This window comes from Grampus griseus (genome assembly GCF_964374135.1).
Source record: "Grampus griseus genome assembly, chromosome: 6".
In the NCBI taxonomy this organism is placed as follows: domain Eukaryota; kingdom Metazoa; phylum Chordata; class Mammalia; order Artiodactyla; family Delphinidae; genus Grampus; species Grampus griseus.
In genome coordinates, this window is record NC_139000.1 from 95118323 (window position 1) to 95132984 (window position 14662).

Genomic DNA, 14662 nt, shown 5'->3' on the forward strand with positions numbered 1-14662 from the left:
AGGTGTACCAAATTAGAGATAAACTGAAGTTCCTCTTTCAGATCAGTGGAAATGAGAAGTAGCTCCGTGTACCCCTGAGTTCTTTGAATATGCAATCCAGACCACACTTGCTGGTAGAGGGGTTCCGAGGGGCTCCCAGTCATTCACATTACTTCCTTCTACCGAGCAGGGAAGAGTCCCTGCTGATTTTAGGATATACACTGAGACGTTTTATTTGTTTGTGTGTGGGGCTCTACCTGTCAGCAGCATTATGATAAAGCAGAAGAGCAAGGGGTGTACAAGACGACCTGATGTGCTGGAGAGCCAGGGAGACCCAGGGGGTAGGATCACATGATGCTGTGCTTAAGGGGCTTTCACCATCAGGACCCTCTGGGCTCTTGTTAGAAATGTACTTTCTTGGTCCAACCCAGACTTGACTGGGAGCGGGGAGGGCAGTGCTCATTTTGCAACAAGCCTTGCAGGATGTTCTGATGCAGGCTAAAGAACCAATGCCTGCGGATGTGAAGCAAATTCCTACCTGAGTCTTGCCTGGACCAGGGTTATGGACCTATTCCATTAAACACGGAAAACCAACCAGGCCATGCTGGGAGACAGGGACGTGCCCGAGGGGCAGCAAAGGCCATTGGCTGGCTGGCAGAAGCATCTCCAGGACTCACCCAGCCCCTCTCCTGACTGGAAGCCCTGGAGCCACTGACCCCGCAGTTGACCCTGGTCCAGATGTACCTGGACTCAGCTGGCCACGCTGCCAGCCAACGAGGGGATGCAGGCAGCTCTGAGCAGGTGGTGAAGGAGGCCCAATCTCCTTCGCTCTCTCCCCCTCCAGCCCTGCTCCAGGGCCTTGGGAAGAGCCAGACTCCAGGTCTAAAAATGGCAGGGGCTCTGGGACCTCAGGAGGAGAGAGGTTTAAAACAAAAGACCATCTTCACGTCATCTGCAGCTAATCCCTGCCACAGACCTTACCGAGAAAAGCAATGCAACTTGTTCCCATCATTTATCTGTCAACGTATATCCACATTCAAATGGAGTCGCTGGTCCTGGATGAGCCCCCTAAAACTCAGCCCAAATCATTACCGTTGGGCGTCTCCGTCATCCAGCACCTCCTGCTGCCTGATGTCCTCAGGACCTGCAGAGGGCAGACTGAACCTTCTGTTTTTCTTTATTGGATACACCAGGTGTGGGAGTTATACAAGTGTGCTCTACCCCATGTGTCGGATGCAGTGTACCTGTGCACCTCCTCTCATAGGAGCTCTGAAATGAACTGACCTCGCTTACATGTGGTACAAACACAAGCAAACCAAAATACAATCAGGTGGCATCCCAATGTGGGTAACGTAAACAGTTAAATTACGAAGTCATTATTTTAAGCTCAAAATTCTTCAATGAAAATGGCATACAAAAACCATATAAATTACATTTAAGGTCTGTACAGGATTCTAAAAAAAAAAAGAAAAAAATAACAATACTGTGCTCTGTACAATATTGTCTCCTTTGTAACACTCCAAACCCCAAAAACACTTTCCCTTGAATTCCAGAAAACTGGGCAAAATACACATGCAGGATAATTAAAATCATTTCACAGAAGTACAAAATTGTGTGGGTTTCTTTTAAGGCACATTTCGTTTTAATATGGAACTCCCATTCCAGGAGCCCCTTTCTCATCAGACTCTGACAGGTGGCAGGCGAACGCGTCCTGTTCCCACTAATCTTTGGTGGCTGAAGAGAGACTGTTACTGGTGGGCAGTGGCGGGGTGGGTAGCAGAGAGAAAAGCAGCCTCCTCCATCCTCATGCAGCAGCCCAGTCGCTGGGCATCGCAAAGCCCGAAGTCCCACCTCACTGCCTTTTTGCAGGCCTGTTTTCCCAATGTTTGGAAATATTCAATCCCTATGCAATATGGAGGGAAGATGCCATCTAATTTCCTTCAAAGCACAGGCACTGCTCACGGCCGATTGACCTCCAGGGAAATGTAGGTGGCACTGGGGGTCACCATGCGTCCTGCTGGGTTACCTACCACCCCTGCCTTGTCAGGAGCCATTGGCTACAAGACCCTCCAACCAAGCAGGTGGGCACAGAGCTGCTCCGTGCACGAGAGGACGACAGAGGAGGACTTCGCCCAGGGAGACTGCACTCCAGCCCACTGGTACCCGGGGCGCGCTCCTCAGGGAGGCCCAAGTCTCCTGCCAAGCGCCCCGCGGCCCTGCAGCCCTCAGGCTTCCAGCTGGACCTCAGACTCGTCCATCTGCAGAGTGTCATTGTCTCCCAACAGCTCGGTCTCGGGGACGGAGCCGTCCTCCTCCTCCTCTGCTTCCTGCACGGGGCTCTGGGCCACGTCTTCCGGGACATTCTGCGTGTCCTCAGTGCCCTCCGAGAGCAGGGCTGCCCTGTCTGCCACGGACGTGTTGGAGGGCGCGGTGGTGACATACCCCGTGCTGGTGGAGCCGCTGCCACTGTGGTGGGAGCCAGGCTTGGGCACCATCTGGGCGGGCACCTGCTGCGGGGCCATCTGCATCGGGATCTGGACCGGGTAAAAGTTGGGCAGGTAGGCCCCGTAGGCCGGCACGGGCTGGTACCCATTGACGGGGATGTAGAGCTGGGGAGGGGGTACCATGGGTCTGATCTGGCCCTTCATGGGGATGAACTGGGGCTGCGGGAAGGGCTGGGTCTTCTGCTTGGGGCCCCCGTAGCGGGTGTTGCTGACGTTGCTGACGGGGCTGGTGCTCAGGGAGCTGGTCTGCGTGACGTTGCTGGCGCCTGAGGTCTGCCCCGAGCTGTTGTAGGTAGACAGGTTGCCCCAGGCCCGCAGCCGGCTGTGGATGTCTTTGAAGCGGGGCCGCCGGCTGGGGAACTCGTGCCAGCACTCGATCATCAGCGCGTATACCCAGGCGGGGCAGTCATCGGGGCAGGGCAGCACCTGCCGGCTCCGGACCATCTCCACCACGTCCTGGTTGGAGTGGCCGCAGTAGGGCTGCAGGCCGTAGCTGAACACCTCCCACAGGACCACGCCGTAGGACCAGATGTCCGAGTCCACAGAGAACTTGCCGTACATGATGGCCTCGGGAGACATCCAGCGGATGGGCAGCAGCGCGCTCCCCGTCAGCTTGTAGTAGTCAGCCGAGTACACTTCGCGGAAGAGCCCCAAGTCCGAGATCTTCACGGTCAGCTTGTCGTACACGAGGACGTTGCGGGTGGCCAGGTCCTTGTGGACCACGTGGTGGCTGGACAGGTACTCCATGCCCGCGGCGATCTGCGCCACTACGTGCACGAAGTCGGGGGGCTCCAGGGCGGACTTCACCGTGCGGTCGTCGTCTGTGCTGCCCACGTCCGAGTGCGGCGAGCGCATGACCAGGAACTCGTGCAGGTCGCCGTGCGAGCAGTAGCTGAAGATCATGCTGAGGGGCTGGTCCTTGGTCACCACGCCCAGCAGGCAGACAATATTGGGGTGCTGCAGCCGTGCCCGCAGCAGGGCCTCGTGCCGGAACTCCTCCCGGAGCGGCCCCTCCGCTTTGTCCTTCAGCGTCTTGATGGCCACGGCCTGGGTCTGCTCGCCTGGCGCCGGGCCGAACAGATGCCCTTTGTAGACCTTGCCGAACCGGTCCTCCCCGAGCTCCTCCATGAACCTCACCGTGGACAAGCTGATCTCCTTGAGTTTGGCCTGCCAAGAAGAAAAGCTCTGGTGAAACATTTCTGCCACCGAGATGCGAGGAGGCAGAGCTGAATAGCTGGGAGGGCATTCTGGGGGGCGGCAGTCCTAGAGCCGCCCCCCAGCCTGGGCTTGCAGAGGACCCGCCAGTCCCACCCGGCCCAGGCTCAGCCTGCCCCGCACAATGCTCTCTGCTCTTAAATGTGCTCTGACACCATGAGGCTGCCTGAAACCTTCAACAGGGTCCCAACCAGGCTGCAAACAATGTCCCAAAGATAACATTGCAGACTATATGTGTGAGGGTGTGTGTGCGTGCACACCTGTCTACACACCCCAGCCATGCTGAACTCCGGCTGTCCTCCCAGCTGTGCCCCCCACTTAGGGACTTTCCTGATGTTCCCTGCTATGCGCCCACCGACAGGCCCAGCCACCACTGTTCATCACAACAAGATGCAATGTCTATTTCCCTCGAACCCTGAGGTGTGCTTCCCCCGATCTGAGTCATTTTTAGAGTCCAGGCCAGCTGTTCTCCAGATGTGCCTCCAAGAGCCTGTTTTGCCGCTTCCTCTCGACTAGATTCTCCAGTGGATGCCACCGGACAGAAGCACCACACAGGTGAAATCGATTTGAACCTTGCGTCTCAGCCTCTACAACTTCCCATCCCTTCTGTGTGCCTGGCCCCCGTCCTCGGAGGCTCTCTGAACCCAAGGGAATCTGTGCCCTCACCTGCCAGCCCTTCACCCACAGCAAACCCTCCGTGACTCCTGGCTACTGAGCAGAATGAGTCCACCTTCTCCCTCTTCAGAGCCTGGATGGAAATGGTTTTCCCCCAAAACTTTCAAGTAATGTAAATGCCCCTTCACTGAAGCTAGGTGGGCTGGGAGAGACCTCTTCCTGTGATACATTTCAGTGTGTTCTCGCTACCCTAAGAACTCAGGTTGGGGGTGGTCTGCTCCCCTACCACCACTACAGCACTATTGCTGTGTCCTTCCCTGTAAAACAAAACAAAGCAAAACCAACCCAAACCCAAACTGACCAGAAAACTGGTCATCATCCCTTAAAAATACCATGTTGACCCTCTAGTGGTGGGGGTGATCTGAGCCCTTCTTTTGTGTGTCCTCCTGTGGGGACAGCTGAAGCACAGCAAAGTGAGGGCACCTCATTCGGGCCCATGCTAAAATGGCTGGTCTCCGTCGAGGGAGAACAGTGAAGTCCAAACACACCTTCCATATACCCCCTAAGGACACAAACGTCCTGGTATATTTTAGAGAAGAAACGGCAAAATGAAGGACAGTTTAAAAGAATTATGTGCTGTGTATCAAGCAAATTAAGAATCTCCAGGTAGAGGTTAAGCCTGGGAGAGCTGCCTCTTTAAATACGGGGGCACAGAGACCTGCTTGTGCTGGTTGATGAGAGGCATTTCCACGTCCTGGCTGGGTGAGGCCATCAGCTGCCGCCTCTGGGGCGTGGAGGAAGAAGCCTTCTGTTTATTCCGGCACATGCAGACCAAGAAGAAAAGGCATGCGATGACCAGGGGAATGGCGATGCTCGGAACCAGGATGTACAGAATTCCCATCCTGCTGCTGTCTTGGGGGCCTGTGAACAGCAAGGCGTTCATGAGTTTTCTGAAATCATCCCTGTTTGCAACTCGAAGTTCTCCACCATCCCACTCCCACCTCCAACTAAAATATTCAAGCACAAGTAGATAATCAGGGTAAGTTTCACAAAGGGACAAAATTATAAGCCAAACCTCAAAAAAAGTAATGTACCCAAAAACACACATCCCGCTAAACATTTGTGAGACACAATCTAGAACTGCCCACCACGGAAACAAAGAGGAATACAGAGCTCAAAAAATAAACGAACTCCAGGGCTTCCCTGGTGGCGCAGTGATTGAGAGTCCGCCTGCCGATGCACGGGACACAGATTCGTGCCCCGGTCCGGGAAGATCCCACATGCCGCAGAGCGGCTGGGCCTGTGAGCCATGGCTGCTGAGCCTGCGCGTCCAGAGCCTGTGCTCCGCAACGGGAGAGGCCACGACAGTGAAAGGCCCGCATACCGCAAAAAAAAAAAAAAAAGTTAATAAATGAACTCTAAAGGCCTTACAGTAGCAAACACCACCATCACATTCCCTTCTAATTTGAATACCGTTGGAAATAGGTGCTCTGACTTTCCATCTCTACTAAACTCGATGAAACACATGGGACATGCTTGTCCTCAGTGAAGGAAACTGGATACTGGCATTAGAAATGATCCTTTTCTTCATTCAACATTTTAGGGTTTTCCACATTTTTGTACAATGAACCCATATTCTTTAAAGACAATAATTAAAAATGCATTTTATTTAAATGAGCACTGGTAGCCAATGAGTTTGACCTAACAATTTGCAGCAGTTCCAAGTGTTTTTCCTTCATTTTTTTCCACGGTGAAGAGCAACGCTCTGTCTCCCCCTACAGGATTTACAGAAAAGCACAGAGGGCCCCAGGCTGCAAGGTTAAAAGGACGGCCAGGAACCCTGTGGGCAGCGCTGCCCTCTGAGGGAGAGTTGAGGCTTCTGCTCTGTGATGTGGAAGGCAAGTCCTCCAAAAGGCCCCTCTCCCCACAACAGTTTTCACTTAAACCTTGTGAATAATCACATGGGACTTGGGCCTCCCTATGACCAGTGGGTAATGAGCTTTCCATGTAAAAGCAAACACGTGATTTCTGGTCCATGTGGTCCCCCAAAAGAGCCAATTCAGTTCTAAAAATCACCACTACCACCACCATAGTAAAGAAGCCTTGTCCCAAAGCCAGTCTTGCCCCCCAACCTCCAAAAGAAGATAAAAATCAAATACAACCACACACACAACTCTCCTGACCCCACCCCGGAGGCAGATATTTTAGAAGACCCAGGGGCAGTGGGGATTCTGGGTCATTTTTCACAATTAGTGCTAAGGGGAGATTCCAGGATCCTCAGGCCAAGGTGAGAGATGTGACCACCATCCATAGGTTTGTAAACCATTAACTTTTATCATTACCTTTTAAAAATCACCAACAGAACACATGCTTATTAATAATTCTATTGACAGCATTAGAGAAAAGTGAATGTTCCTAATAACTAATTTCACCAAAGGCTAGATATACTACTGTTAATAGGTTGGTATTCACTTAATTTTTTATGTATATATTTAAGTTGAACATGAAATAACCAATATTCAACTAATTTGACATAGAGAAGCAGCAGTTTCATATAATTTTTAAAAACAGAATTTTAAATGGAATCACATCATCCATGTTTTCTTGCTCCTGGTTTTGTGGCAGAATAATATACCTCAGGCCACGTTTCTCGCAGAACAGACAGCACTAGGCACTCTGCAAGAGCTGCACACTGTCCCAAGGTACGGATGTACTTCAATTATCATCCAACCCCTTGTTGGTAAACAATTACTCTGTTTGTCATTTAGCTGTTAAAAGTGATTCTGCAACAAATATCCTTGCATTTCTGCCCGTTAAGTGCAAATATTTCTGCAATATAAGATTCCTATGGCATTGCCAGGTCAAAGAACATACCTATTTCTCTTTATGATTTGATTCATTTTTAATTACAAAAATAAAAACTGCTCATTGTAAAAACATCTTATGCTTTAACATATCTGTAGGTCATGGGAAATCACTGCTGAAAGTAGGATGTTTATCTTTGCAAAACTTCTTCCATGAAATATAGGTGCATATGTGTGCTCACTCACATACCCTTCACTCATTTTGTTTCTTTTATCAGAAAGAAAGAAAGAGGAAGGGAGGAAGGAGGGAAAGTGAGAGGGAAAGGAAAGGGAAGGGAGGGAGAGGAGGAGGATGAAAGAAAAACAGAGAGAGACAGAGGGACAGAGAGAAGAACAGGAAGAAAGAGAAACCAAAAAGACATAACACAGCTATTGCCCTCCAGCTTGCTTCTTTCCCTTAACAGGTCAATATGAACATCCTTCCTTGCAGGAAATTTTTTTAAACAACTGTAGCATTCCATTGAATAACTTTACTATAATCTATTTACCAAACTTTTCATTCTTAAAATTTATTCCTGCACAGAGATAATGATGTCTGTAAAATTTGCAACCATGAACTACAAACTTTTCTCCTAGTCATAATTTAAGACAGAAATTGCAGGGAAAACAGTTAAGAGATTTAAGTTCTATTTTCTCCTCACTCTGCTGAGTCTCTGTGTAAAAGCTGAGCAGAGTGGGAGGCGAGGGAGGGCAAGCAGGAGGCCTTGTGCCCCAACTACAGATGCTGGTCTGAGAAGCTGGTTGTAATAGTAATGGGAAGCATTTCCACTAATAGTGGGAAATGCATGACAATGTTCACTGGGAAACAAGAGGCCAAACTGAATATCCCAGGACCACACATGGAAAGAGGGCTGACAGAAGGGCCCCCAAGTGTAAACAGTAGTCTCTGCTGAGTGGTAAAATTAGAGGTGATTTACACATTCTTCTTCAGACTTTTCTATAATTTAAAACGTCCTATAAAGACGAGATGCTACTTTTACAACCAGCAACAGCTTTATTTAAAACAAATAATCATGGTGGTGAAACTCGGTGTGGGCAGGGGGCTCCCAGAGCTATCAGCCTCCCGGTTCCACATCATCACAAAGTACACCCCACAGTCAACACTTTAAAAAAAAAAGAGAGAGAGAATACATACTACAAGAGGGTACGTCACACAGTTCCATGCGTACGTTTTTATTCTGCGTGAAGCACCAGGGGCCTTCCATCTGCCCTCCAGGGTTCCGGCAGTAGGCGTGCCCTCCTCCGAGCTCGGGGAAGTCGGCGCTGGTCAGGTGGTGGCTGTGGGGATGCTGCAGGGCCCACGGCTGGCACTGGTGTCCCGACTTGGTGGTGCTTGCCGTCCCTCTGTAATCCGTGCCTGAGCCGTTGTAGCACTGATGGTCTGAGAGAGAAGATGCGTCAGGAGGCCCCAAAATTAAGAGGAAGCCGCCCTCCTCTGGGGGTCCAGGGAGCACCCTTCTTCAACTATTCCAAAAAGGAACAACAAAGCCACTTTGCCTGGATGTACCCACATTGAAATTTCCAAAAGACCGAAGAGTTTGACATCACTTCCAAGGAAAGCAGCATTAGACGTAATGACTGAATACAGTCCCAAGCCCACAAATTTAATGGGCGGGTGCACCAGGTACACATATGGGGAAACAACTGGTCAGAAGTTACTCTATGGCCCTGAAACACCTTTGGACTCACGAGGCACCCCCATTCCACAATGACGATGTCAACCCCAGCCTCACGTTCACTTGCACTAGAAGCAAAACCAAACGACGCAGCAGGGAAGAGAAACTCCCAGGCCTGGCCCCCCAGCCTCAGTGAGGACGCGGCTCAGCCTCCTGTGCACAGAGCCCCAGGCTCACTCCACTCTGGGACCAGGGGGACCCAGGGCCTCTGAGCCACACCCGGGGTGTGTGTTTGTTGAACACCGGTTACACCGTGCTTGCCGTGTGCAGGCACTGTTCTAAGAACTTTTTAAATACTAATTCATTTAATCTACATTCCAGCTGCTGAGGTCAGTAGTTATCATCCCCGTGTAATATGAGGAAACTCATATTTAAGCAACTTGCCTGAGGTCCCATGGAGTCAGCCTGGCAACCAGGATTTGGACGGTGCAGTGGGTCTGTAGACCAGGCTCTGACTGCCCTGGTGAGGAGCCCTGCCGCCCTCGGGAACCCTGGCTTCGCCAAGGAAGTGAATATTTCCCAAGCCTGGGAGGGAGGCGACCGCTTCCCTGGGTCCCCTCCCCTCAAGGAGGGCCACAATCCTAGTCAGCTGCTGAGAGATGCTTGTGCACCACAAGGCAGTCTTGGAAGCAGCCCCTGCCTCCCCCAAAGCTCCTCACAGCTTTGGGGGCAGGTGCAGAAAGTCCTCCCGTCTTAGAGAAGCCAAGTTTGTGGCTCATCAGGGTAGCGTGACTTACTGGGGACCCACAAGCAGGCAGGGCCAGGAGGGCTGTGCAACTGGAACTGGACAACGGCGAGTCCCCACCCCGCAACTGCCCTACCGGAATGGGGGCCGGTCTGTGAGACTTCCCCAGATGGAATGGGGTCCCCAGGCTCTTAAGAGGCAGGACCCCGGCCTCGGGGGCGGGCACAGACTCACAGCGGCCCAGCCTCTCGGCCGGGATGCCGATGCGCATGCAGTTGGCGGCGTCCGGGCTCTCGGGCATGGGCAGTGCCTCGCACTTGGGCAGCTGCAGCCGCATGAGGATGAGCGGGTTGGAGCGCGCAATCGTGTACTCCTGGCGGCATAGGTCGCTCTCCAGCACCTCACACTCGTCCCGGCACAGCTCGCGCGGCTTGGGCGCCCGGGAGCGCGCGTCGCACAGCGGGAACACGAAGTGGCAGAAGGACGGGATGGCGAACTGCGAGCACTGGTCCGACAGGTGCGTGGAGGTGCCGATCATGGTGAAGGCAGCTGCGGAGGCGGCGAGGCTGGCGTTAGGGTGGGCTGGGCCCTGCCTGGGACCAACATCTGCCCGGCAACCCCTGCCCGGCGCCCCTGGTTTCATCTCCAGCCCTGGCTCCCCACTCTTCCCAGGGCCCCTGTTCCCACCCACCCTGCCCGGCGCCCGTGGCCTCCATCTCGTCCATGCCCCGCCGCCCCCCGCCCTCCGCCTTATCTTCTGCCAGCCGCGAGAGGCTCTCACAAGAGCAGGGCCCCGGGGAGCACATAGGCCGCCCAGGTTTGCACCAGACAAAGAAGGTCCCTGGTGCCAGGGCTTCATTTACAAACATCAAAAGCGAGACAAGAAAGAAAGAAAACTGGGCCCCAGATCTCATCCACCTAGATGCTACTTCCATGACAGGAAGATTCTCTTATCAGACCCAAAGCCACTTCCTAAGGTCCTGCTATGAACTGGCTCTGCAAGCACATGGCGGTAGGTAAAGCTGTGGGCTGAGTGGCTTCTAGAAGGAGAGACTGGAGCGGAGGCACAAGGACCAAGCCTGGGTCTTCCTGACATCTCAGGGCCTGTGAGAAGAGGGGAGGCCTGGCCAGGGGACGGAGATAGTGTGCCAGAAAGACGAACGATCCACCCTGGGACATGCAGCCTAAGGGGGAATAAGATGACAAATGGGGGTACAGGGGAGTCCCTCAGGTGGAGTCTGGGGAGAGCCAAGAAACTGCTGGAGGAGGTTCTGAGTGGGGAGAGGGGCAGGGCTTTGTGATAAAGGAGAGCACAGAAGCAGGCTGTCGCAGGAGAGCCTGGAGCCAGGGTGGGCTGGCTGGCTTGCTTTCTAGGGGCAAGACGTCACAAGATGGAGCCTGATGGGAAGAACCTGACACCTGATGTGGAGAAGGGAAGGGGGTGGGAGCTTCAGATACAAAGTCTAGGCAGGTGAGCGGGAGCAGAGTTGCCAGTGGCAGGAGGGAAGGCGTGCACTCCAGGCGCTCTCCTCAGGGCTGTGGCAGTCAGGGTTCAAAGGAAAGCATCAGTTGCCCCATATATGCCCACGCCAGAAGGCCCACCCCACTCTGACCTATGAAGGACCTGCTTGTAAGGATCTGATCTTGGACAGCTGGAGGAAAAGAGGCGCCTCTGTCTACACACCCTGCTGAGATGGGGAGGAGGAAACCAGAGAGGTTGGAATTTAGTTCCTGGGACACCCCAGCTCCACCCATGACTTGTAGTGCCATGCCCAGTGTGGCCAGCAGGTGGCGCTGCTGGCACCCATTCCCCACACCGCCCCCTCACACCCCCCACCCCCACCCCAAGGACCCACCAGCCACCCATGGCAGGCATTGGGTTAGATGAGCTGGCATGGGAGCCCAGTTCTGGCCCTGCCCTGTCATTTACTACAGGGTTGTCAGTCACTCAGTCCTTTCTGGGCCTGGGTCTTTATCTGTCAAGTGATCTGTCGAGGCCACACTTTGGGGAATGAAAGCCCACATGGAGCCAATAAAATAGCACGTGAGGTGAATGGTCCATGAGGGTCTGGTAACAGGCTGGGTCCACGCGCTGCACGCAGCGCTGGGTTCCAGGCACTCTGTAGTGTGCTGCTCACATCATCCTTAGTCTTCTGGTCCCTTGTGGACAATATTAAAATTGAGGAATGGAGAGGTAAGAGGTTAAGGTGCAGGGTCTCTTGGAGTTAGCTGACGAACCAAGTTTGAACCCAGTTCAGTCCCATCACGGGAGCTGGCAACTGACTACCAAGAGGGTTGTTGCCAGTGTTGGACCTGACCCCCAGGCAGGGAAAGACCTAAGAAAGCCAAACATGGCATTGCTTTTGGGGTACCAACTGATAGGATGTCAAGGCTGACCCTTTTAGGATTTCTCCTACCCCGCCCCAGAACCTATCATGTGAGGGCTTATTTCTGAAAGATGGTTCTAGGCACCGAGGAGGTCCAACCATCACGTCCCCGTTTTTGTTTACACCCAGCACATCACTCTGACGGTTCTCTGGGGCCCATTCCTGGGAAGCTTCCAGAGTCCCTGGAATGAGTTCTGACAAGCACGCTCTCCAAATAGACTATCTCCACGACCAATGCAGTCTCTAAACCTCAAGTCAGTCAGTCTAGAGCAACTTCACGTTTATTTTTTCAAAAATACACAAATGTAGAGAACCCTCATTCTAAACTTGTACCTAAAAACTACTATAAAAATGAGTCTGCTTAGACATCTGATTTGTTAATCCTTTAAATAATTCCTGAAGAAATAATTGAGAGACAATCTTGTGCCTTGAATCAGTGTTTGCCAATTACTGGGATATAAAATTAATTCTGGAGTCTGCGGGTAGCATTTTAAAAGATGACTAGAACGGAACAGAGGATGTCAGAGGGCATGGTTCGCATTAAGGCTGGAACCAACTTTTTTCTTTAATGAAATAAAACTGAAGAGAAAAATCACAGTGCACTCACTGCCTTTGTTCAGGGCAAATGTTGTTTCCTGTAGCCCATTTCAGTTCTGTGAAGTAGAGGTATGTGTAGACTAAGTCACGATGTAAAACACACTTTTTATTGATACTGTACGTTGTGGTCAGAAAGTTTGAGAAGTTCTGCTTTAAATGGCATAAGAAGCTTTTCCAATGAGAGATACCAACAATTATAAAAGATTCTCCCATTGGAACAAGATAGCACCTTCCAAGATCTCCAGGTCCCATTACTGCCCTTCCATTCTCACTGGACACCTGGCCCTGTCCTCAGGGGGCCCTGTAACCATGGGCCAGGCAGGCCCCTCTGTGACCGTGACCTTAGACCCTCCAGACTGTGGGTGAAATACAAAGCCAGGGTTGACCTAAAACTTAGAAGAACATCAGTGTCACCTATGTGAGTTTCTACCTGGGGACCTCCTTTGTGCCCTTACCAGGGCAGTGCTTTGCCAGCCCCTCCACAAATCCCTCCAGAATCACCGGGAGCCCCACATCGCAGGTTGGCCGGGGTCAAGAACCACTGTGCAGAGGATGTAGTTCAACGGGGACACCTGCCATCTTCACAAGATCCTCCTTGTTCCTTATAGAGTCTGGAGAGAAAACGTTTGGGCTTGTGGGGAGAGCAGAGAGAGGCGGAGGGGGGCTTTTTGGGGCCTTGGTCTAATTCATTTTCTCACTTCTCAAGGGCTTTTCCCCAGGAAGTCCTTGACATCAATGTGAGGACTAACAACCAACCAGAGACAGTAACTTCTAAAATGACGGAGAACGAGCAGCTTCACTCCTAAATGATCTGCTCCATTTCTCACACAACGGAGCAGGTACCCAAAGACCTGGCTATGCCTGGAAACTGGGGGCCTACGGGGGTCTGAGTTCACTGCAGTGTCCCCAGGCACAGCCGATGGCCTGGAACCTCTGTCTCCAACAGCTAAAATCAGTCCTGGGTACCGTTTAGTCAAGCGTAACTCCAAGAAGGCAGAAGAGTCAGGAAAAGTAGAACCGAGAATGAATGTGGCAGGTGCTGGCCTGGTCACGCGGTGAGGACAAGACAATGCAGGGCTTCGGACCCACGTGGTTGACTTAATTCAGTGTGTTGGCACATTCTAAGCAGACTGTACTTGCTAATTTTCATATATAAATGGGAACATTTTAGGATAAACCGCGGTGGTAATTGCAACTCCTTCTGAAAAAGGCCTCTGACTTTCTCTTGCAGGAGGCAGGGCACAGGGACTCACTGTCCAAGGTCACAACCAACAAAACACCCAAGTGGGACTGAAAACACACCAGCGTGGCGACAGGCAGCTGCGTGTGTGCTCACTGTCTCAGAACAAAGGTCTGCGCTCCTACCTGTGATTCGGTTTTCAATCTCCCCCTGCATCTGGAGAGAGTCCACATAAATGGTCCGGTTCCCAATGAAACGTGCACAGGCGATTCCCCGGTAAGGCTGGCAGAATCCATCCTCATGGTAGTCGTCTCTGGTAAAAAACACATGGTCTGTAAGTGCACTGGAAGGTGTCAAATATCCCCGATGTTTTTCTTTTCTTTTTAAATTCAGCATCTGATGATCTAGCCATCTTGTCCCTTGGCATTTACCCAAATGAATTGAAAACTTCTGTCCACACAAAAACTTGCACGTGCATGTTTGCAGCTTAATCCATAACTGCCCAAACTTGGAAGCAACCAAAATCTCCACCGTGAATGGATAAACTGTAGTACAATGTAATATTACTCAGCACTGAAAAGAAATGAGCTATCGAGAAAAGACATGAGAAGACACAGAGCAAACTTAAATGCACATTACTAAGTGAAAGAAGCCAATCTGAAAAGGCTGCATGCATACCGTATGATCCCGACTTTATGACATTCTAGAAAAAGCAAAATTATGGAGCAGTATAAAGATCAGTGAATGCCAAAGGGTGGGGGGAGGGTTGGTGAACAGGAGAACAGAGATTTTTAGCACAGTGCAACTACTCTGTATGATACTACAATGGCAGAAACATGTCATTATACATTTGTGCAAACCCAGAGAATACGCAACACCAAGAGTGAATTGTAACGTAAACTATAGACTTTAGCTAATAATAATGTATCAACATAGGCTCACTAACTATAACAAATGCAC

The 14662-nt window shown here is 51.6% G+C and overlaps 1 protein-coding gene across 1 annotated transcript in view; it reads right to left on the reverse strand.

Annotated features, from left to right (window-relative positions):
- Nucleotides 1–1377: 1377 nt before the first annotated feature.
- ROR2 (receptor tyrosine kinase like orphan receptor 2) overlaps nucleotides 1378–14662 on the reverse strand; it is a gene marked incomplete at its 5' end in the record, with an annotated part of 213277 nt that continues 199992 nt past the window's right edge. The window contains 5 exons of the mRNA XM_082657268.1: nucleotides 1378–3650; nucleotides 5032–5234; nucleotides 8313–8558; nucleotides 9773–10087; nucleotides 13888–14015. Of these exons, the coding sequence (XP_082513394.1) occupies nucleotides 2205–3650; nucleotides 5032–5234; nucleotides 8313–8558; nucleotides 9773–10087; nucleotides 13888–14015 (2338 nt within the window). The 3' untranslated portion in view covers nucleotides 1378–2204. The remainder of the gene's footprint in view (nucleotides 3651–5031; nucleotides 5235–8312; nucleotides 8559–9772; nucleotides 10088–13887; nucleotides 14016–14662) is intronic.